At 41.4% G+C, this 12,283-nt stretch overlaps 1 protein-coding gene across 1 annotated transcript in view; it reads left to right on the top strand.

Moving 5' to 3' along the window:
- LOC104033102 (carbohydrate sulfotransferase 9) overlaps positions 1-12,283 on the top strand; it is an 88,262-nt gene that overhangs the window by 63,927 nt on the left and 12,052 nt on the right. Inside the window, exon 2 of the mRNA XM_075706097.1 lies at positions 4,564-4,601. Within this exon, the coding sequence (XP_075562212.1) occupies positions 4,564-4,601 (38 nt within the window). The remainder of the gene's footprint in view (positions 1-4,563; positions 4,602-12,283) is intronic.

The following is a 12,283-nucleotide window of genomic DNA, read 5'->3' as shown; positions in this document are numbered from 1 at the left end:
TTCAGACAATGCATATGGCTGTTTCAGAGCAAGGCTGAGGGTCTGCTGTGCCCCCTGAGATTCTCTACACTTCTCTCAGTCTGCTTGGAAACCCTCAGACACTTGGGAACGGGGAGACAGATCCAGAATTTCTGTTTGTCCCCTGCCTTGCTGCCATGCCACAGATATTAGTAGGATTATCTGAAGAGTTAAGGAAACAGACTTTTTATTCCAAAGCCTTCATTTTATTGATGTTGGTGATGGCTGCTTGAAGTATAAATTAGGATTTGATTTTTGGGAGGAAAAAAGAAAAAGAAATCCTTTGTTGCTAGGACTTGTAGCAGTCACGTCACATAAATTGGCAGATCTGTGTATTTAAGGGATTTTACACTCTAATTAAATGCAGTAGTAGTCTTTTGCCTTTTGAAATGAAACCTTTTTTTTCATTTGCTACATACTTAGGGAACAAACATGCTGTCAAAATCCTTAATGTATCCAAGTATTTGAACATAAGAAACAGCATCAAGCTGTTATTTGTTCTGTTGGAGTGTACTCATATTTCCAATCTGAATCTTTTGTACCTGGTGATCTTAATTATATTTGAGCTGGAAGTAGTTTAACATTAAAAGGAATTACAGCAGATTAATCTGTAAACCTGCACAAATATCACATTCCTTTGTATGGAGGTAAGCAGGACATAGTGTGCATAATTACGTGTTGTTCTCTGTGTAGGTTGCGTGCGTAAGGCTGAGGTGTCGATGTTGCAGTTCCTCGTGACAACATCAATTATGGCACACTCACTCTTGTGTCTTGCAGTGGTCAGTTACATTAGAAAACATACATTATTCTTCTCAGTAAGGTAATCTTCCTTATAATAGAAACAAGCAAGCAAAAAAAAATTGAAAGACCCAACTTGCCCTGGAAACAGGAATTAGTATACTAATTAGTGTATGAAAATACAGAGAAATCTTTTAAAGGATGTTTGCTGTAATTTTTTTTTCTGAAGTGATATAGCTTGAGGTCAACCCAAGAAGGCCATTTATCTCAACCATCCAAAAACATGTAAAGGTATTGTTTTACACTTTTTGCATCTGGAGAGATAAAAGCAAATCACTAAAAATAAATTGGGGGAGGTCTGTTTCTCTAGTCCTGATGCAAAACCGTTGTTGGAATCCAGTTGCACCAGTTTTAGCTTCAGCTAGAGCAGCAGGAGAGCAGAGCCTCAGCAAATAAGAACCATAGTTTGTGCTGGTAAATACATCTTTCGACTCAAAAGTATCAGTGAAGTGTAGTTGTCTATGATTAAGGCCTTTCGATTTGCTTGTGTTTTCAAGACTGGTCAGATGGCACTATTGAGCCCATTTAGGAACAGTTTGCCAGATGACAGGTAGAAAAAGGAAGTTTCAGGAGACATATAGGAGAAGAACAAGCCATTCACATGCAGTCTGAGTTGCAGAAGATGTGTCTCTTGGACTATACCAGCTACCTGCTGGGCAGCTTCCATATAAATTTCCAGATGGCACATTAAATTTCCCAGCTAGTTTGATGTTCATGCATCCATTCATCTTGCATAAGCTGCTACTTCATTGCAGTGGCTCTGGAAAAACTGTCATAAATTTTGAATTTAGCATGCATAGGTCTACTGTCAATGAAATTTCTGGCAAGTCTCAAGAATTAGCTGCATTTTGTGAGACTAACACGGGTGTTGCCTTTGGGACTGGCTGACGTGTTCTGACAGTTCAGGTTTTATCAGTGTCCTATTGCCTCCTGTCCTTTGAATTTGGAGTGCTCTCTCTAGTGGTGCTTCTTGAATCCCTCTAGTGAATGCTGATGGTCACCACAAGTGATCAAAAGGCACCTAAACAGAAACATCCTTCTTGAAATTGAGGGTGCCATAAACAAAACGCAGATTACTAACTAGTCACTGTGAGAGAATTCTGGGGATTTAAAAAAAAAAAAAAAAGCAGGACAAACAAAATTCTGGTTACTTTCAATGATGAAGCCCTTCTACTGCCCTACTGTTAGCCATCAGCTGGAAACTGAACCCCCTTTCAGCGCTGTAGGCGTTGTCACAGCGTAACATTCTTGTGCCTTTTAAAATCCTTTCTCTTTTTAAGCTGAATTCTGTAGGGACATTTTTAGTCGATGGTTGCTGGTTTTGAAAGAATTTCTCTTTTTAACTTAATGATGATCTATTAGCAGTGAGGAAGAGGGAAATAAGAGACTGTTCAAGCTAAGAAAGAAGGTGTTGTTTCATTTGTTTGTGGTTTTTCACTGCTTTTTGTAGCTTTTCTCTTTAAAACAAAAGTGCAGTACACACCGGGACTTTGCAGGCTTCCCCATATAATGGTGCCAGTGTATTTCCACCCTAATTTGCAGCATCCCTGTTATTACAGACCTTGGCCTCTTCTGAGCACAACTGCTGACTATGCCAAATTCACATAGTTGTTCTGTGATGAGGACAAGGATCATCTAGCAAATAAATGGGAGAACACAGTATTCAATCTGCTGGTGACCTTGAATTTGATCTTTCTTCTATCCTAAACAGCCTAGTCAATCTCTGTCCTGTTTAACCCATGTCATCATTACTGGTATATCATACAGACACTTCTGCAACTGCCTTTCCTTGATACTATAGTATTTAAATCACCAAAAGAAAGAACTAAGAGTGAACAAGGAAAGAACTACTATAAATTCTTCTTCACCTTTTCCTTAGCAGTGTCAGGAATGGCCACAAAGGTCTTTCCCAGTCTTTCTGTTCATTTTTATATTTGTCTGAGGTAGAAACCACAAGTTTGATTGATAATGCCATTTGCATCTCAAGGCATCACTGGAAATACAATGGCATGAAAGGCTACTCTGGCAGAGTGCACTTTTCCCCCTGGGCTGACTTTAGAAACTCATTGATGTCACTTCCTTCCTCAGTCAGCAAGTGAATTTTCACTAATTCTCAAGACCAGCTGTCCATGCTGTCAACAGAAAGTTATTAAAATTCCTTTAAAGTGAATCAAAATAGCCTAAAAACAAATGTACTGGGAAACAGGAAAGCATCAGTATTCAAAGTCCACAAACCTTTGAGCAAAATAGTGTTGATCTAACCAGAGATTTCAAACACTCTGCTTTCCTAGCAACTTGTATATCATTCGAGAATGCTAAAAACACATACTCCTTTAATCTTCTATTACCAACAATCTATTTGGTTAAAATATTAGTTACAAGAATAAATTGTATTTCTCCCAAAGATGAACTCAGTGAACAAGGGAATACATCTTGAGAAGTCTCTCCTAAATGATAGTTGGGGTTTTGTGAGGTTTTTTACCCAAAAAAAAGCATAATTTTTATATTTAGCAAGTAAAAATACAACACAAGTGTGCAGGAAATAATTATCATCAGAGACAATCTTATAATATAGCCTAAAGTGATTATCTTTATCTGAATTATCTAAAATGCTTTCCTTGAGGAGTATTCTCAGGGACAAGTAGGGAAGATGATTTTCCTTTAGTTAATAGAACCTTTATGCTGTATTTTAACACTTGAAATATTTTCACCTCATTTTAAAAATTCTATCTTGTGCCACACATACCAGTGCAAAAAAAAATCTGTTGAAATGGGGTACCATTTCCAGTGCTGGACAAGGCACCCACCCGTGTTAGGCAGAAACAGGCTCGCCTGACAGTTAATAGTGATACTGACAGGTTGTAAACAGTGTCCTATCATTATTACTTTAAAAAAAAAAACCCAAAACCCAAAACCGAAACACTGAGTACATGTAGCCTAGCTGGATAGGTAAGTGTGAAATTCCTGACTTTCCCCAATACATGTGGATGTTTTCCAGTACCAAGGGGAGGGTAATTGATACCAGCTGCCCTTTTGACAACTAGTGCACGGGAACAGTAAATGAGGCAAAATTACTGTCCCTTTTGATCTCAAAGGAAAGAATGGTTTTGAGGTGTCATTGCTGCTAGGGTCCCAGATGGCTGTAGAAAAGCAATGTTCTGTCTAGGCTTTGATCGTGTCTTCAGGAGCACACTGAAGGACACTGCAGAAGGTGGCCAGAATAAGGAAAGAAGACCATAGTTCAACTTGCCACTTTGTGGGTATTATCAGGATAGAATTTCTCCCTTGAGCCAGCTGGTGCCTTTACACAGGCACGTAATTTTATTTTAGGGTAATGGCAGAAGCTGCTTTTCTCCTCCAACGGTCAAATCCTGAGCTGGATGCTACCAGTCTCTCAGGCACGTATACATGCAGCAGTACATCTCACAACATTAAGATGCTTCATAGCACATATTTGAAATTTGTTGTCTTTGCTTTGAGTATTGTAATTCCTTGTGGGGTTCCAGACTAGCAAGACTGGCTACCTATCTCAAGCTTCTTTTTATCATATCTTGATTAAGAGGGGCTTGTATTCTTTTACCTTAGGTAGATTTCCATTTTGAAGTTGTCATTTGTACATGTTAAATTCTATTTCTTAATTATAAGGTTTGATTATTTTTTTTGCTGAATTCACTGGGTTTTGTTCTGTATGTACATGATCATATTCATTAAAGTATGTACAAACTAATTATTTTCTTTCTCTTTCAGAGTCTGGAGAGAAATTGCAACAACAGATAATTAATCAGGTATTTTGACACTTTCATACTTCTTGTTACTTAATTTTTCATGTAGAAGAATTGTAGCAGTTACAAAGAGGAGAACTTCACAGGGCAGGCTAATATTAACTATATAGGTACGTTAAGGACCACATATCAGACAACCGCCTGGCTCTGCAGATGTGCTGAGTTCACAAGAGTAGCCATCATTCTTATTTAAACCTAAGATTTGCCATTTAAGCCATTTAAGCAATTTAGTTCATCTACTTCTTAATGCGTTGATGGTGAGGACAAAGCCTAGAGGTGATTTGTTTGTTAGTATCAAATTTTGTAGCACAGAATTATGCTTTAAAAAAAAAAAAAGTAATTTCTCCTCTTTGCTAGTATTCCTTTTAAAAAACAGAAAGCTATTGATATGAAATACATGCACAGAACATGTAAGTGGTGTCTTTCAGTGTTGTTTAGGTTTTCATTTCTGCCCTGAATTTTCATTGAGGCTTCACTAAACTGTGACATTGTTTATGGAGGTGTTTTCTGTCTTTATTACTGTATCAGTTAGGAGTATTTATTTAGAAAAAAACCTTTTATATATTGCAATTTAGCATTTCAGCATCAGGAAAAGGATATAGGAACTATACTGAAAAAAAAAAAATCCCTTAAACAGAAAGAGAGGAGGAAACCCAGAGTTTGCTTTCCTAAATTACATGCTCTTCTGGATTGAAAGGACCCAACTTACACAGAAGCGTTTTGTTGCTTCTCATCCTCGGCTTCTTGTCCTCTTACTGAATGTTGTTAACCAGATGGCATATAAATGGATATCTGTGTTGTTTGTGAGATTTATTTTGAAATGTCACTTAAAAAGCAGTCATTAAAATGTTTGTATTCCAGCAATTACCCTCCCTTAAGTAGTCGTCCTTCCAAGATATAAATTGAGACATTGGCATTATTACATCACTGTTATCTGTGAATTGATCATCTAGATGGAGGACTAACCTGCCAGGTGACTGACCACCTAAGGCAGCCTGGTTTGGGTCTAACAGCATTTCCCCTGCCGTGGCAGAGCATGGCACAGATGTCACTGTGTCACTTCCAGTGGCCTGAGCTGGCACCACTCCTGACCGAGTAAGCCCTTCTGGGTCTGGAAGTTTATAGGAAGCTTGGTCCTGAGACAGCAAATAAAAGCCGGAGTTTTTTTCCATCAGAGTTGTTACAGCCTTCCCTTTATGTCGAGTAATTGATGGGTGAACATATTTAGCCCAGAATATGACATTACCTAAGCAAAGGAAAATCTTCTCTTTTTCTAAATAAGTGTAGAAATGTTTTGAAACTTAATGGAAGTTCTGTGCTTCGACTGAGAGTTTATATTCTAAAACAAGCCTAATTAACTTTTAAAAACTAAACTGCATTTGAAAATTAGCCTGAAATGTCTTGCAAAACCACTTTTGGGAGTCCTTATTGGCCAGAAGGGGGGGCAGTTGTATTTTTAAAACACAACTTGAGGCTACATTGACAGGGCTGTGAATGGCTGATTGGAGACCTAATTCTGCACACTTTCTGTGTGACAAAATCAGCTCTGTGGATGACATTGCCCTTTTCTGAGGAAGAGCATATTGTGTTAAAAAGCACATTTGTCACAGATGAAAAAGGTGGATTACATAACCCAAGTGTGTCTACTTTTGGTCTTTTCCTGCATGCCACTGCCTTTCCCTCCTTGAATTGCTCACCTGCTCTGTCTCTCTGCAGTTAACTTAAGAACACCTGATTTTGCAGGAAAGTTGCATTGTCTTGATATGTGGAAGGTGTATCTAAATAAAGTTGTAAAAAGTTCATTTGGGGACAAATGGTAGACACTCACTTTTAAATGGATACTAGTGAAGCTGGTAATGGCCCATTCCATAGTAACTTCCTTTTGACTTCCAAGAACAGGAAGAATGTTTCAAATTAGAAATCAATTTCATTTTCAAGTCTATTATTTAGGGCACAATTGCACATGCACTGCATATTTGATTTGTAGTAATATTACTTCAATAAAAAGATTTGAACTGGGGTTGATCCTAATAGAATATCTCCCATAGAAGGATTCTGTTTATTTTCAATACTGAACTTGAAACTTTATATGCAGGATAAGATACTTATCTGGCTTAAGATCCTGTAGTCCCCTTTAAGTCAGTGCAACAACACTGAGTTAAACTGGCTGCCAGAAATTTAAGTGAGGGAGAAGTGGCTCTGCAGAAGATGAACGGTGTTATGACTTGACAGGAGCAGGAGTGCAAAGGGGCAAAGAGCAGGAAATGTCTTGTTGAGAGGTGACTGAAACAGAGAGGGGATGGGGAAATGATAAGGCTGCTGTCCTGGTGATCTCCTGCTAGGTAAACCCCTCACTGTCTGTGGGGACCTCTCACATCTTGAAGACCGCTGTTGTTTCTATGTGGTTCTTAGCTCTTTCTAAAACCTAAGCAAAATTTGGTGAAATATGACATAGATAAAACACCAAGGTAGTATCTGCTTCTAAAAACCTTTGACTACAGTTATCATCTTCTGGCTCTTGTTCCCTTTGATCATAAGGCATTTGCTGGTTTTCGCTGAGCACCTTTTTTGTCATGTATGTATATAGGTATGCATGTTCATTTAACAGCAGCAGTCATCTACAACTCTGCCTGAGCAGAGACATCCAAAAATGGTATGCACTTTGCTTTTCAATACCTGTTTCTAACTACCTTTGCAACTTCAGGGTAAATCCTGGCACCGATGTACAACCTGATTAGCTGTAGCAGGTTAACTACTGCTAAGGGAAACGCAAAGAAAGAAGAACAAACCTTGTACTTCTGTGTAACAGAAGTCTTGGCTAAAAAAACCACATTACAGACCACCAACCAAAATGTGTCTGAAGGCAATCCTTTATGTTTCATCCTTAGCACTCAGATTTGTCTGTGTTGTGGTTGGTCTTAATTTATACTCCTACATGTGGTTTTGCCTGGTGCCTCTCAGAAGCTCTGAAGGACTAACAAGAATATGCGTACTTGCATTTAGAAGCTGAAGTAGTTTGCACAGTCAGACTTTTGGGTTAAAATCCCAGCTTTGTTTGAGCTCAGACTTGAGTCTGTCCCTTCTGCAGTGAAGCTGCAGGTTGGGTCCGGAGGCTGGTGAGAGTGCTTCACAATACAGAATATCTGTATTGTGAAGCACTGTTCTGTCCCTGAGGAGCTCTTCCCTCAAGGCAGACTCTATTATAGTGGCATATCCATCTCTTAGTCTTTTAACATCTCTGTCAGGTAGCAATTTCCCCTTCTGCACGTGGGGTTGGGGAAACAGTAACACAGAAAGGACTGTAATGAAGCAATGTACTTGCTAGACCTAGGCTTGGAGCAGGGATAACTGCAGCTCTGATGTACTGTCAGTATGTATACACCTGCCAAAGTAAAGAGGTGAAAGAAAACTCAAACCTCTATTAAATGACAGTGTAAGTTTGTTGCACAGACCATGTTGGGGAATAACTTACAACCTGAAGGGTGTTTCAGGTACGCACATGGTGTAATAAAACTATATTAATATGAGAAAAAAATTCATATTTCAGTCCAAACTCCTTGGTTTTCCTTGTGCACTGCTGTAGTTTACTTAAGTGCTCTCCTCTATCCCCTCCATCCTCTCACATGACCTAGCTAGAAAAAGTTCAGTCCAGGTATGCCAGCTTCCAAGTGCTGCTACTTTGACGTTATCTAATAGGTGTGTCCTTTGTTGCTGTTTTCCCAGTTTGGGGTCATATTCCTCAGTGTTACTTACTTTGTTCCCCCAAAATTAGGAGTTTGAAAATCTTCAAGAGAACTAATGCATTTAGCCCACTTAACAAACTGAGCTATCACTTCACTTTCATGTGCTTCATAGAATCACATAATGGTTGAGGTTGGAAGGCACCTCTGGAGATCACCTAGTCTAACCCCCTTACTCAAAGCAGGGTCAGCTAGAGCAGGTTGCCCAGGATCACGTCCAGCTGGATTTTGAGTACCTTCAAGAATGGAGGCTCCACAACTTCTGGGAAACCTGTGCCAGTGCTTGATACTCACACAGCAGAAAAGTATTTTCTTATGTTTAGATGGAATTCCTTGTGTTTACATTAGTGCCCACTGTCTCTTGTCCTGTCACTGGACACCACTGAGAGGAGTCTGGCTCCGTCATCTTTATTCCCACCACCTTCCCCCATCAGGTATTTATATACGTTGTTAAGATCCCCCCGAGCCTTCTCTTCTCCAGGCTGAACAGTACCAGCTCTCTTGGTCACTGCTTGTATGTCAGATGATCCTATTCCTTAAATATCTTTTCGGCCCTTCACTGGACTCATTCCAGTATGTCCATGTCCATTTATACACTGGACTCATTCCAGTATGTCCATGTCTGCTTTACTGGGAAGCCCAGAACTGGACACAGGGCTCCTGGTGTGTCTCACCAGGGCTGAGCAAAGGTGAATGATCACCTGTCCTGATCTGCTGAAAATGTTCTGCCTAGTGCAGCCCAGGAGGCTGGTGGCCTTTTTTGCCATGAGGGCACATTGCTGGCTCACGGTCAGCTTGTTATGCAGGACGCACAGGTCTTTTCCTAAGAAGCTGCTTTCCAGCTGTCCAGCCCCCAGCCTGTACTGGTGCCTGGGGTTATTCTTCCCCAGGTACAGGACTTTGCATTCCCTTTGTAGAATTTTGTGAAGTTCCAGTTTACCCATTTTTCAAGTCTGTCGAGATCCCTCTGAATGGCAGCATAACTCTCTGGTGTACCAGCCACTCCTCTCAGGTTTTTTTTGTCTGCAAACTTGTTTAGGGTACACTCTGTCCCATCATCCAGGTCAGTAATGAAGATGTGAAACAGTTTTGGACCCACCATTGACCTTGGGGCACTAGTGATTGGCCTCGAGCTGGATTTTGTGCACAGCTATTTGAGCCTAAACAGTTCAGCCAGTTTTCAGTCCAACCCACTGAACACTTATCTAGCCTGTACTTCATGAGGACATTATGGGAGACAGTGCCAAAAACCTTGCTAAATTTGAGATAAACAACATCCAGTACTCTCCCCTCACCCACTGAGCCAGTCATCTCATTGTACAGGGCTATCAGACTGGTCAGGCATGATTTCCCCTTCATAAATCTATGCAGCACGAAGTCCAGCTGGAGGCCAGTCACCAGTGGAGTACCCCAGGGGTCACACCTGAATAAAATACTGTTTAACTTCTTCATTACATACCAGGATGGTGGGACGGAGTGTACCCTCAGCAAGTTGTCAGAGGATACAAAACTGCGAGGAGTAGTTGAGACACCAGATGGGTGTGGCACCATTCAGAGGGACCTCAACAGGGTGGAGAAATGGTCAAACAGGAACATCATGAAGTTCAGCAAAGTGACATGCACCTGGGGAGGAATAATCCCCTACTCCGTCATGCTCCAAGGAACTGAGGTGAAGCTTACCAGCCTGTAGTTTCCTTGATGCTCCTACTAGCCCTCCTTGAAGACAGGAGTGACGTTTGCTTTCTTCCAGTCTTCAGGAACCTTCCCCCATCATCATGACCTTTCAAAGATAATACAAACAGGCTCACAGTGACATCCTCCAGCTCCCTCAGCACTCATGGGTGCATCCCATCAGGTCCTATGGACTTGTTTATGTCCAGTTTGTTTAAATATTCCCTAACCTGATCTTCCTCCACCAGAGGAAGTCTTCCTTGCTCCACACTTTCTCATAGGTCTCAGGGACATGGGGTTGCTGAAGGCCAGTCTTACCAGTAAAGACCAAGGCAATGAAGGTGTCAAGTATCTCAGCCTTTCCCGTGTCATCTATCACCAGGTCCCTACCCCATTCAGCAGTGGCGCCGCATTTTCCCTAGTCTTCCTTTTGCTGTGGATAGACCTGTGGAAGCTTTTTTTGTTGCCTTTCACATCCGTCCCAGATGGGTTTTGGCTTTCCTAACCCCATTCCTGCATGATCAGACAGTGTCTCTGTATTCCCCCAAGTCACCTGTCCCACCTTCTGCCTCTGGTATGCTTCCTTTTTACATTTAATTTTTTTCAGAAGCTCCTTTTTCACACATGCAGACCCCTGCTACCTTTGCTTTGATTTCCTTCTCATGGGGATGAACCATTCTTGAGTTCGGAGGAGGTGATGCTTGAACTTCACCCAGATGTCCTGGACCCTTCTCCTCTCCAGGGCTGTATGCCACAAGTTTCATCTAAGCAGGTCCCTGAACACCCTAACGACTGCCCTCCTGAAGCCCAGGGTTGTGATCCTGCTTTTTGCCTTGTTCCTTCTTTTCAGGATCCTGAACTCCACCTTCTCATGGCAACTGCCATCACCCTGACCTTCACATGTCTGACCAGTCCTTCCATGTTTTTAAGTGTGAAGTCCAGCAGCCAACCTCTCATTGTTGGCTTTTTGATCACTTTTGTTAGGAATTTGTCATCAATGCGCTCCCCAAACCTGGATTGCTTGTGCCCTGCTCTGCTGCTCCTGCAGCAGATACTGGGGTGGTTAAATTCCCCTGTGAAGACCAGAGCCTGCAAATATGAGGCTTTTTCTAGTTGTCTGCAGAAGACCTCATTTACTACTTCTTCCTGATCAGGGGCCCTGTCACAGACATCCACCACAGTGTTAGTCATGTTGGTCTGCCCTCTAGTCGTGACCCACAAGCTCTCCACTGACTCATCTATTCAAAGGCAGAGCTCTATGTGTCCCCACTGCTCTCTGACTGAAAGGGTGATTCCCTGCCTTGCTGTCCCAGCCTGCCTTTCCTGAAGAGCCTATATCCATCCATGGCAGCTCTCCAGTCCTGTGAGCTGTCCCACTGCGTCTCTCTGATCCCAGTGAGACTGCACACAGACCCCTAATTCCTCCTGTTTGCTCCCTGTCCAACGTGCAATAGTGTACAGGCACTGTGGAGAGGCACCCAGCCATGCTGGTTTCCAAGAGAAGATATGAGAGCTTCCCCCATCATGCTGTCCTGTTGGTACTCACTTGTTTACATGCATATGCTTGAGGTGGGCACCTCTGAGCCCTGTGTGATTGACTATGAGATCCCTCCTGCTCCCCCTGCACATTTTGTTTGCCAGTAAGCAGAAGTTGCATTTTTTAAAAATTAATTTTCCATTCATTGTGTGATATCTGATCAGATAGGAAAATTGGACAGGAAAAATTGTTCAGGCTTGCCCTACACGTAACATTTTCTTTTTTCCAGGCTGATCAGGGCTGCTCCTGATACCATCCTCTGCCCCCTTCAAGTTCCGATAACATAACAGTCCTTCACTGATGAAATAATATATAGTGTCAAGATGGTGAATCTCAGAAAAATGGAGGAGGAAGTATTCAAATAAGAACAGCAGACACGTTTATTTGAGAACCCTTCAATATCCTTTTGGAGGAAACTATTTCTCAGGCTGTATAGACAGGAACATACATGCAGTGTGTGAAGATAAAAATATCTTCAATTTTATGAAGAATGGTTCTTTTTGTGAAAAAAACCAAGCATTAGAGTATGCAATGGACTAAGAAGGCTGGATCTTCAACAGAAGTATTGAAAGAAATGGTGTGAGGTTTGAGCAATGAAAGGCAATCGGGGCTGGGAAGTTGGGTTGCAATCCTGATTCTCAGATTTCTGAGTGTCCCTTCTTGCTCTGTAAAATGGCAAGGGTTTTCTACCACTGTTAATCAGAAATTAGGAATCACAATATTCACATGGGGTAGGC

This window comes from Pelecanus crispus, chromosome 2 (assembly GCF_030463565.1).
Source record: "Pelecanus crispus isolate bPelCri1 chromosome 2, bPelCri1.pri, whole genome shotgun sequence".
Lineage (NCBI taxonomy): Eukaryota > Metazoa > Chordata > Aves > Pelecaniformes > Pelecanidae > Pelecanus > Pelecanus crispus.
Note: the sequence above shows the minus strand (reverse complement) of the source record. Positions and strands in the feature narration are given on the sequence as shown.